The 12,267-nt window shown below is 40.0% G+C and overlaps 2 protein-coding genes across 2 annotated transcripts in view; both read left to right on the top strand.

Moving 5' to 3' along the window:
- The window catches only part of LOC104950186 (Fc receptor-like protein 5), a 7,540-nt gene extending 5,980 nt beyond the window's left edge, over positions 1-1,560 (top strand). The window contains exons 11-13 of the mRNA XM_010776672.1: positions 755-803; positions 934-999; positions 1,420-1,560. Coding sequence (XP_010774974.1) covers positions 755-803; positions 934-999; positions 1,420-1,503 — 199 coding nt within the window. The 3' untranslated portion in view covers positions 1,504-1,560. The remainder of the gene's footprint in view (positions 1-754; positions 804-933; positions 1,000-1,419) is intronic.
- A 1,120-nt stretch (positions 1,561-2,680) lies between these two features.
- syngr2b (synaptogyrin 2b) lies at positions 2,681-11,797 on the top strand. Its single transcript, XM_010776668.1, has 4 exons — positions 2,681-3,022; positions 7,719-7,956; positions 8,793-8,929; positions 10,199-11,797. Exons 1-4 carry the CDS (start codon positions 2,912-2,914, stop codon positions 10,457-10,459), a joined length of 747 nt encoding a protein of 248 aa, XP_010774970.1. The 5' UTR covers positions 2,681-2,911; the 3' UTR covers positions 10,460-11,797.
- Positions 11,798-12,267: the final 470 nt, after the last annotated feature.

Genomic DNA, 12,267 nt, shown 5'->3' with positions numbered 1-12,267 from the left:
GTGTGCCTACCCAGATTCCTTGCAGTCTGAGTCGGGGAAACAACAGAGGGGCCAATGTTGATTGTTAGGTCAAGAGTGGGACAATCATTTCCCGGAAAGAAAAGCAGTTCAGTCTTGTCAAGGTTGAGCTTGAGGTGATGAGTAGACATCCACTGAGAGATGTCAGCTAGACAAGCAGAGATGCGTGCGACGACCTGGGTCTCTGAGCGGGGAAAGGACAGAATGAATTGGGTGTCGTCAGCGTAGCAGTGGTATGAAAAACCATGCGGGCTAATGACTGATCCGAGCGAGTTTGTGTACAAGGAGAAGAGGGGACCAAGAACAGAGCCCTGAGGTACCCCTGTAGTTAATTGACAAGGGTCGGATCATTAAAACTGGGAGCAAGCGTTGCATTTATATGTTTGTTCAGTGTATCTTTTCATATTCATATTATTTTGCTACATGATTCTGCGAATGCCAAATGTCAAGGGTATGACGCTGGCAGACGAAGAAACGTTATCATGTTTTTGTTTTTTTATCGCGTCCCCAACAAATCATCATGTTTCATTTAGGTGTAACTGGAATGTACACTAGTCCTCAGGTTGTTTAAAGGTCTATATTCCAAAAAACCACACTGCCACTTTCCCCTGACCTCAGTGATAGCATCAGCAACTTATGTAGTTAAGCTTATATCACATTACTTTCTGCTATGGCACTGCACCTTTTACAAATGTATTAACCTGTATGACATATTTTACCACCTTACTCCACTCAGGTTGAGCTTTGAGATGGAGGAAATGATGACTGCATATGAGGACGAGCTGGTTAGTCAGCATTTCTGTTTCATCGTATTCACTTTCCCCTATCATTCACTCTCACATAAGCCAGTTTAATAATGGCACATTGTATTTTCATTTGGATAAATAATGACACAGAGCTCTTCTCCCCTAACAGGATTTGTCAGAGTACAATGAGGATGCTGATGTATTGAACACAGCCAGTGGTGCTGAATTTGATCAGGTGGGATCAAAATGATTTATATCAAATTTCATAGTAATCTTTTAGCTCATTGTAATTCTACTGATACAACAGGGTATGCAGTTTCTTGAAACGACAAAAAAGAAATCGCTGCAGCCATGAGCCTCTGGCTAGAAGAAGACTATAATACTAGCAACATTTTGTCTACATATCTGAAACGATAGTATATAATCTATACTATAGATACTGTCCGTCATCCTTTTTTTGGGTTGTTGTGCCAGCAATTCTTGCCAAGGCTGTGTTAACAACTTCTTCTACAGGTATTTCCTTACTTAAACAGCCTGAAAACGGAGACAAGAGGAATTGCATCAGTCTGGTTTTCTCTCAACCACTTGAATCAGCTGGTTATTTAAACAAGAAAAAAGACACCCTCATCTGCTCATCTGTCTGTTTTCCCCACAGGCATCTGAAGCCTCTGTAGATGAATGGCCCCAAATTGAGAAGGAGAAGAAGACGTTGGAGGATGAACCAGTTGATGAGCCCTGAGGGTTCAAACTGTTATAAACAGAGTGCTGGTTAAATAAACATTGGTTCATAATGCTTTGCTCTATCGTGTTTATTTTCAGTATGAGAAATTACTTATCTATTGCTGATGTATTGTGGTATAATGTAAGGATACTAGTCAACATTGAAGCCCATTTCTGTAAGTAGGAGAAAAATAAATACATGTTTTAAAATCAAAATAACACAAAAACAGCCTTGTGATTCAAAAGGATCATATTAGTATAAATAATTATAATTACAAACTTTCACAAGAGGATTAAGCAACAAAGAAAACTTGACTTACTATCTTTAAAAAAAAAATCGAGTATCTCAAAATAACAAGAAACTCTTCAATAAGGGCGGTTCTAGAGCGCCAGTGCGGAGCTTGGACCCCCTGTGGCCCCTCTTCCAAAAGAATAAATCTATGATATGCAATTTATGTAAAATACTAAGTCACTGTGCTGTAACCTGGGCCAAAGTTAACAGGGATTTTTTATTTGTCATCATTTAAGTTGCGCTGAACGGCGACAGAGGTCCACAGTTTCTCCGCAGCGAGGCTCCCCCCACCCCACTGCTGCAGCGTGCTCTCTCTTTTAAAAAAAAACTTTATTCTAAACTAAACATTTTAAAATCTCCTTCCTGCATTAAATGTGCCCATCCATTAAATGATTGGCCCCATCACGGCCCCAGAGTAAAATTAGTCTAGAACTGCCACTTGCCACAGCAAGTGTATACTACTTAGTATCTAAGAATAATGACTTAGTATCTCAAAACAACGAGAACGTTTATAAATTGACTTATAATTTCGAAATAATTACCTAGTATCTAAATGAACAACTTAGTATCTAAAATAACAAAAAAAACGTTTCCAAATAATCACATAGTATCTGCAGAATATCTATCTCAAAAATGATGACTCAATATTTCAATATAACTAGAACCTTTTTTTTTTAAATGAATTGGTATCTCAAAAATAATTAATAAATACATTATTTTATTATCTTGTCAATAATTACTTAGTTTCACAGTAGTATCACAAATAATTGAGACACTTTCTCGAAATAAAAGGACTCAGTATCTCAAAAGTAAATATAGGCCTAGCCTATTTAAAAAAGAAAACTTTCATAAACACAAAATCAACATTTATGAGTAAGTTTCTAAAACTAATGACTTGCATAATGTTGTTTGTTGATATCACATAGGCGGAAGTTTCCTGGCTCCTAAACTCCGCCTCTCCTTCGCGCAGTCTTTCAGCGCATCCGCGTGCGCAGCTCAGGTGGCACTTGTCTTCGTGAAGCAGCACGATAGGAGCTGAGAATAACTTAGCCCCTGCAGAAGTTAAATTGAGTTAAACTGGTAGTCTGTGCAGTCAAACAGGTGTACCCACACGGTGAGCGGCTGAACGGGACACATGGAGGACACGGGCGGTGCCACTGCGTACGGGGTTTCGCTCGCGGGAGGAGGCTTCGACTTCTACAAGTTTATCCGACAACCTCAAACCATCGTGCGGATACTCAGCTGGGTGAGTGGGTGTAGGGATTTATGTTTTAACAGACTGTGTACAAAGGTTGAAAGGAGACAGCAGATATATCCAACCAGGTGCGCGTGAGACCCCGCTGTCGGTCGGTTTAAAAACATATTTATTTTTGCCGGAACAACAGGCTACTGTGTGCAGCGGCTCCGCGGGGCTTCATGTTGCAGCAGCTGGTGTGTGACAGCAGCTCGGAGACAGCGCAGGTCAACACTACTGTTGTCAGAGGACAAAAGACAGGAAACTGAAACTGAGAAAGAGGCAAAACACAATCTCAAATCTAAAATGTTAACTTGAATCTGTCAGTGATTTCTGCAGCCTGTAACACTATAGCTGTGTTTACCAAAGGATAGAGGTTGGAGTACTCAGATGATCTTGTACTTAAGTTAAAGTAGAAGTACCAGAGTGTAGGAATACTCTGTTACAAGTAAAGGTCCTACAATAACATGTTACTCAAGTAAAAGTACAAAAGTATTGGCATCAAAATACACGTAAAGTACCAAAAGTAAAAGTACTCATTATGCAGATTGTTGTATTCAGAATTATATATATCATACGTTCTGATTTTAATGATTGATCATTAAAGTGTTCTCAAAGCTGGTAAAGGTGCAGCTAGTTGTAATGACTTTGTATACTGCAGGGTAGATTGTGAATTTACTCCAGGTGTAACTAAAGTCTTATTTAAGAGTTACTCAAAATCTGTAAAGTAACTAAAGGTATTAAATACATTTAGTGGAGTAGAAGTACAAAGTAGCAAAATATTGAAATACTCGAGTATTGTACCACAACATTTGACTTAAGAACAGTACTTGAGTACCTAGTTACTTTACACCACTGGAAAGTAACACAACACAAACTCAAATCTAGGATGTGTGATGAACTTGAATCCGTCTGTGATTTATGGAGCCTGTAACACTATAGCTCTGTTTACTAAAAGGAGGTTTACATTCATTGTAAGTTCTAAAGACAAACATATTACTGCCTACTACAATGTTTAGCTTGGCAAAACTTGTAAAATACGAAATATCAATAGTTGTTGTCGTAAAGGTTTTTTTTTCCGTTAATGTATTTGCTTAAAGGGGTTTTCCTGTAGCAGGGAAAGTTCGGGGAAGGGATATTAGCTGCTGGTCACCTGTTGCTAGGCAAATCTTATGGCAATGATTTGTTTTTGTTCTTATGAGGAAACTGATCTGGAAAGTCCAAAATGAATTGTAACCAGACATGTTATACAATCAAATATGTTGTTGTCGTTTAACCCGTGAGATTGTGAGCATGCAGATTGAAGGATTGCTTCTGTCCTTGTACTTCATGGTCAAAAAGAAAGTAAAGATGTTGGTCCTCATTCAAAGTGAGTTTTCTTGTACGTGCTCTCGTCTCCTTTCTGACTCCGGCCTTTGATTATTGAGAGACTGGGTTTGATTTTCATTTACTTGGTTCATGAAGCGTAAACTATTTGTGAGGCATGCAGGGTGATAGGGCTGCACGATTTGGGGAAATAATCTAATTGAGATTTTTCTGAAAGATATTGCGATTCGCGATATTTGTTTTTAAGCGACCCAACTGAAGTTTATTGTAAAATGCGGCCATATCTCCGGCAAGGAAGGTCGTATCAACGTGCTCCCGTCTCTAGCACCCCCGCAGCCTGAGCTACGAGTGAAAGAACTAAGCTTACATGAAACTTCCGTTGGGTTGCTTTAAAGTCAAGCTTCAGTTTAAGATACCCTGTAATAGATGTAAAACATGTGATGGAGCATTACTAACCTGACTAGGAAAGCTCCATTGGAAGCCATTTGGAAAAGTATTTCAAAAATACTTGGAAGGTGATTGGATCAATCACCTTCTATCATGGGCCACTCCTGATTGGTTAACAATGGCTGGTACATGTGGAGCACAGCACTTCCGATTGGTGTGGATGACTGACACACAAGAAGAAAAAAAAAGAATTGGCTTTGCGATTTGATAATCGCATCATTTCAAATCGTGATTTCGACTTAAAATCGATTAATCGTTCAGCCCTACAGGGTGAGTGTATTGTACGGATGAGAAAACACACAGCGTCACCTAGACACTGTAGACAATCCAGTGTGGTAGATGAGGACAGAATGTGCTCTGGTTGTACCAGCTGCTGTGTGTTGCTTGAGATGATGTGTGTGTCACTGGTAAACAGGGCCTAATGTGCAGGTAAGGTGACACCTCTCCCCCCTTGACCCTCACTTTTAATCGAGGTAAATATGTGGTGCTACTGCTCTACCTCTTACACACACACACTTTGTGCAGCTGTGCCCAGCTCATCTCAAATTCACATTGGCTAGCTAATCTCACTTCCACGAAACAGCACCTATGACACAAGGGGGATTGTTCGCTTTGTAGCACTGCCTACAGGTCCCATGATGCACCACTTCTGCACCTGGGACAATTTAAAATTCTAGGTACAATGGCGCTTGGTCTTTTAAAGTGTTGAATGACCTTACTATTGTTACTCTGTAAAGAAAGTGTATTACAAGTATATACACGTTAATTATGTCACAATATGAACATTTCATGATTATCCTGTTCAAAATCATTCTTAAACTCTAAAATGGCACCAATTTATACTGAAATTACTTTATCTTAAATGTTGTTGAAGAATCAAAATATTTATAACTGCATTAGTGATAGGATGCACATTTTTTTTTGGTTTATATTTTTGGGGTGAAAAACAAACAATGTTACATAAGGTAATCATCACAATTTCACCCTGCATAATTAAAGGATACATTTAATAAAAATAAAAATACATGTACATAATGTGTGTATAAAAACTCTTATCACGGTATTTTTCCAATTTATAATGGTATCATGGTAATTATTTATTTACTTTCAATGACTGGAAATGTATTTATATTTATACGTTTTTCCTATCATAGGCAGTCCCTCGAACAAATGCGTCTTAAAGAGACGCTTGACTCAACTTTACTTTAGGCATTTCACCAGTAGTGCTTGTTGAAGCAGATCATATCTTTATACATTCTTCGTACTCCAATAAGTGCTTTCTGTTGAGGTGGTGGGAGTAAATGACTTGTGTTACCTCCTTGGGCAACAATTTTAGTTCGACAACATTCACAATAAATGTTTGTTTGGTCCACGTCAGACGTCCAGACGACAGTCACAGCTCCTCTCCTCGTATGTCATATCCATCTCCAGTCTCATTTTCTTCTGTGTCAATCTTCACATTCAGCTTCACATGTTATGCTACTGCTACTACGTTTGGCACTGTACCCCAGCATTCATTTCAGTGGTGCGGCAGTGAAATGACTCCCGAGGGGACTCCTTTCATTGCCGCACCGCTCGAGCGCCCATCGCCACTTTTTCAACAGTATTGCGGTTTATTAAAAATGAATATCATACAGTATAAAGTTCACAGTATTCGGTATGAAACGGTATACCGCCCAGCACTACCATCTGCATTAAACTCCTATATCTGTCCATCCCGCAGTGAGCCCCCAAAGCTTCCTCTATACACATATAGACGGATAAGGTTAACATGTCTTGTAACATCTGTCACTCGACACAAAAACCATTTGTCTGTTCAGTTCAGAAACACCGTCTGCTCCACTAACGATCCCTCACTTTTGTCTTGTGTTTTGGAACTCCCCCCACTACATTCACTTCCCTACTGTCTCTGTCTTCTGCAATTTTTTGGTTCTTTTTGTTTCACCCTAGCAACAGGATTGTGGCCCATTTTCTCTCTCCTTTCTGCTCTCTCATCTGACCTTGTCCTCCTTCCCACCCGTTCAAACTGTCGCTCTCTATCCTCCTCCCCGATCTTATTATGAGTGTTGTTAGTGGCATCTCTGCAGTCACATGGCAGGCAGCTGCATTCAGAAGTAGGTCACATGGTTAGGTGGGTAACCAGAGGAGACAGCAACAGAGCATGGGACGCTCGGAGGGACCGGGCCGCAGATAGTACTCGTCACTTTGTAAACACGCGATGAGCAGAAGAGTATTTAAAGAGAATGTTTATGATGACACACATTTGTATCCCTGTTTGTGTAATGATGCACATTTCCCCTCTGTGGGACTAATAAAGGTATTCTGATTCTGATCTGATTGCATGTTTTGATTTGTTAAATAGGAAATGGACAGAGGTTCTTTCAGGACTTTCTTTAAATGTTATGACACATTATTTTAGGGTTTTCTGTGGAGATGGCTTTCAGTAGGCACAACCCTGAGGATGTTGCTTATTTTGTCACATGAAAATAAATGTTGAGGACTCACTCTTAGTATATTTGAAATATTTGATATTTAAACTGCTTTACAGGAAGCTCTGTAATACAATGAAAGCTGAACACATTATTTGCATAGAGGGCACAAAGCTACTGATTGAAAACATTTTTGGAAGCAGATCCAAATACCAGATGTCGGGGTTTTGTTTGAATTCACCGCCGGAGTTTTCCAAATGGTCTCCCTCTCAACTACACTTTCATATCACAGTGATTCTGATTCTTCAGTAAGACTTTAGTTCTCTGCTGGTAGATTGTCACATGGTGCTTTTATGAAGTGAAACTAATGGCTGCCCGAAAAGGAAGCAAATCAGTCTCAAAACCACATTGCGCAGTTCTATGTTACTGTTAATCTGAGAAATTCCTATTGTGTGACTTTGCAAATTATGAAATGCCACATTTTCCTTTTCTCCCTATCAATGTAGATATTTGCCCTGGTGGTGTTTGCCTCAATCACAACAGAGGGACATGTCAACACTCCCCACAGTCCCGAAGCAAAGTGCATCTTCAACCAGAATGACTCGGCATGTCATTACGCTATCGGCATCGGTGTGATTGCCTTCCTGGCATGTGTGGCCTTCCTGGTGTTGGACGTTTACGTGCCTTTTATGAGCAACGCAAAGGAAAGGAAGTACGCTGTCATGGCCGACCTGGGATTTTCAGGTGAGCAGGAGAGTCAAAGTGATTTCTTAGTTGGTTTGTTTGAGATTTAAAGCTCCACTAATCAATATTTTATTTTACGATCACATAATTACTTAATGAATTGAGATAGATGTCCCACAGAGAAATGTCAATTTTCTCTGGTGTTCCCTTCAGCTCTGAAACCCTGGCTCCAAAATAGTTGAACAAGCTCTTCATTTATATCAGGGCTACAAAAAGTCTACACATCTTCTGTCCTAGACTAAAAACCAACCTGTTCACATATATATATAATTGTATCCTAATAATAATGAAAGCGTAACTTAACTATATTTCCCTTAGGCGTTGGAGGAGACCAAAAACGGAGCTAAAACAGAGTGTATATTGGACACATCCGACTCCATATGAATGCTAATGTTGTTCCTTATCTCCAGATCAACTTTATGTCAATGTTTTATTTATACAGAAAGTCCCTGAGTAATAACGTAATATGCAACAGGCTGCTGTCTGTTTTCCTGACATAACAAGACGTATATTATACATCGCTGCACGCAGTAGAGGATGAGTTGCGGCAGATGACATCACAGATTGGGATGAGGTTAATCATCCAGCAGCTGTACATGACACAGTTCACAGTCAGCCATTCTTCGAGGAAACAAAGAAGTGGTAGTTCGGAAAACATCTTGTTGAATTGAGCAGATGGCAACAAGAGAGCTCTTTGTGTTCTTTTGACATTGTTGTTAGTGTTTCACAGCATTTTACTCTTCATATCAGGGTTTTCAGCCGAACACTTTTGTTGTCTTTTCATGCAGTGAGTATCTGTGTGTGTTTTTACATCTGTGTCCTTCTATGCTTTGCAGGGGTGTGGAGCTTCCTGTGGTTTGTGTGTTTCTGCCTGCTGGCCAGTCAGTGGGCCAAAACTCATGACGTCAGCGGTCTCCCAGAGGACGCTGCCCGTGCCACCGTGGCCTTCTCCTTCTTCTCCATCGCCACTTGGGTGAGCGGGAATGCTAAAAACAGCTCATATTTGTATTCTCATCTGAGTGAAAGCTTATTACCATATTTCCCGAAATATCGAAATGTATCCTTGAAGCAAAAACTTGAAAGAGACTTGAACCCTGCATACGATCAGTAATCAATGTTCAGTATTTATTTATGGCTATCAGTATTCTCATATGATATCACAGGAAATCCCATAATGTATGTGGAAGTCTACCTGGTTGGTGTGTTCAATTATGGTGGGAACTTTGGACATTTTACGCTTGAATCAGCTGCTAAACACCAAACCTTTTATCACTAGAAACTTTGATTAAATGTGTGTCATACAAATACATGTATTATTGTACTGACTTGATATTACTACAAGGGCTGAGAGCAAACACCCAACATTTGCTTTTTGTTTGTCTTCTGGACAAATCATGGGTTTGAGGCGTCCCACCATCACTTGAATGCACCATTCAGGAGGCTTCAATACCACACATTTGGCTCGGATAATGTAGTTCCTTTCTTTTTACGTAATAAGAAACAAAATCCATTGTTTGCAAAAAGATTAATCTCATTTGAATACATCTGGAATAGTTAAAAAGCTTTTAATTAATAAATTAGATCCACACATATTCTTTTAAACATCTCATTTAATTTTCAAGTCAAATCAAATGCACTTTGCATTATCAGGATTGTCAGTAGGTCAAATCACATGACCCTACTTGAACAGACTAGACTACAGGTGCACTGCGTTTGTTTTAGATCACGTGGTTTCAGTTCCTGTCTTTTTGTTGCTACTGCTTTTTAATCAAATGCAACATGGGAGACTAGCTCTTGTAATACAAGAGGAGCTCTTACTCTAAATGTTCATCTGCCATTTTCAATGCAAATGAAAAAGAACATCATCCACAAATGAACATCATCCACAAATGAACATTAATTAACAAATGTTTTTATTGAACCGGCTCTTATGATGAACTGATTGTTCATAATATTCAACAATTGTAATCCGAGTTGATGATTTACCCATTATTGTTTCCTTCTTCCCGATTGCATGTTATCAGTTACTACCCAACCATGTGTAACAGTTTAATGCAGTATATGTGATAGTGATGGATTACTTCCCCCAATCTAAACCAGTTCAGTTAGAAGCTAATAAGAATATGTCCATCAGTCAAATAAGTCCAAAGTAAACTACGGCACATCCTCTGAAATGCTGTATAAAAACGTGAATCATTGAAAGTACTGGAAAAACTAACTGTAATACGTTTTCGTTGTGCAGGGAATCCTGACCTACTTTGCTCTGGTCCGTTTCCGGCGCGGCGTGAACGATTCGACCCTCCCGACCTACACAGAGCCTCCAGAGGATCACCACACCGCCTACCCTCCCACCTACGCCCCTACCTCCTACAACCCCACCACCTACACCCCTACCACATACTCAACCTATCCCAGCAGTGTGCCCGATATGCAGCCGCAGCCTCCCTTCACCCCCACCCCCCCGCCTCCAGCCGATACCGGCTACCAGCCGCCCAGCTACTGAGAGAAAGGGACGAGGCGGCGTTTCCTCTGTCGGCTCACTGATGGGAGCTGCACTGCGCAGGCTGAGCTATATCATATTGATGTGATTTGACATTTGATTCAACAATCTTTCTAAGTGTTTTTCGACTTAAAAGCCTGAGCAGTGCAACTGCAAGGTGTAGATGAGAGACGCTGCTGTTTACGTCAAAGGGTCTCAAGTCAGATCTTAAGAAATCAGCTGACCGTTGAGATCAGTGCTGACTTTAGACCTGTGTGCAAAGATGCAACTTTTTTTTACCTCATAGGCTGATCCTGCAGAGGATAGGTAGTTAAATTGAACCGAGGGGGTCAAAGGTCATGTGACGTTGTGAAGAATACCTGTGACGGCTCCAGCTCTCTGTTGGAACCTGACGATGTGCATTTGTACATAGATCCTACCGTGCAAAGCTGCCATTTTAATGGTTTTATGTGCCTGGATTTCTTTTCTTATTTGGTTTAGTCAGTGGATGCTTTCTCTTCAGTACATTTATCTTGAGGACCTTTATTAAACTGTTGGGCGGGATGTAATAAATTGACAAATTATTTTGTGGGAGTGCATTGGCAAAAAGACCAGTATAAGCCAAATGTCCACTATCTGTTTTAGTTTTCTATTAAATGTGGGTTCTGTAACGATCAGCAGTTAGGTTTCTTAGCCATAAAAACACATCTGAAAGAAAGTTTTGCCATCTATGTGCTTCATCTCAATTACTACCACTCTTAAACAGACGTGTTTAAGACAGGTACATGAACATTCATAAAAAACCCTCCATTTCTTAAACAAATCAGTATTGGTAAAAGTGCAAAACTAGAGGCGTTTATAGTCAGCCTAACCCTTTGAACTTGTAGCTAACATCAAGACAGAGAAGAGGGAGGAGAATGTATTTAACTGCTCTTATTGATCAGGATTATCTGCAAAGAATGTCCTCACCCTGAAGAAGAGTAACTTATTAACTTCTTGAAACAAAGCTCCCTCTTCACACTTCCTCCAAGAACCTCATGACATTTAGGTTTGTTAACACTGAGGTTTTATCTCCGGTTTACTGGCTCCTTAATCTAAACTGCTGAAGAGCGACTACAGTGGACACACCGTCTTACTTTACAGATGAACACCTCAGCCTGCAGTAGTGGGACTCAAACACCTCGCCTTAGAAAGACCGCTGCTTCTCTTTGTTGCTTTCTGCCTCAGTGATATGTCTAAACTGTCTAGATCAGGTTCTGGCTGTTTCGGCCCTTAATGCTTAACTCCTGTTGTCTTCGGGTCAAATCTGACCGATTTCCTACTTTCATCAATCATAACTTTTTTGTTTTACAATCGATTGCATTAAGGCTTTATGATATCCTTCACAGTAGACATTTGAACATATAAAATTGCTGATCACCACTTTCATTGAATTTTGGATGATTTAGTAAACTTTGTAACACCCATGGTGTTCCCGGTCAAAAATGACCGCCATAAAGAAAAGGAATTATTAACCTTCCAGATCAGATAAAACGCAAACACCCACACTCTAGATGTGCCCATCCCCCCATGTGAATCACACCTGACACACACACACACACACACACACACACACAGAACAATTTGACACATGTCCTGCTCTTATGTGCCCATCCCCCCACATGGATCACACCTGGCACACGCAATACATGTTCATTGTCTGTTCTTTGTATATTTACTGCAGTTTTTCATGTATACCAGTAGTCTGATACAATATTTACAGTTTGAAAGGGTGTTAAATGAAATTTGGTGATGATTCATGTTTTTTGTGTTAATGTAATAGCAGTTAAAAC

Source organism: Notothenia coriiceps, unplaced genomic scaffold (genome assembly GCF_000735185.1).
Source record: "Notothenia coriiceps isolate Sejong01 unplaced genomic scaffold, NC01 NC01_scaffold00017150, whole genome shotgun sequence".
In the NCBI taxonomy this organism is placed as follows: domain Eukaryota; kingdom Metazoa; phylum Chordata; class Actinopteri; order Perciformes; family Nototheniidae; genus Notothenia; species Notothenia coriiceps.
The sequence above is the reverse complement of the archived record's forward strand: the minus strand, read 5'-3'. Positions and strand labels throughout refer to the sequence as shown.

Excerpts from the sequence above, each read along its gene's own strand:
- syngr2b (XM_010776668.1), top strand. The coding sequence starts at position 2,912 with ATGGAGGACACGGGCGGTGCCACTGCGTACGGGGTTTCGCTCGCGGGA. Across the intron at positions 3,023-7,718 it reads TCGTGCGGATACTCAGCTGG|ATATTTGCCCTGGTGGTGTT; the intron begins GTGAGTGGGTGT and ends CTATCAATGTAG. Across the intron at positions 7,957-8,792 it reads GGCCGACCTGGGATTTTCAG|GGGTGTGGAGCTTCCTGTGG; the intron begins GTGAGCAGGAGA and ends TATGCTTTGCAG.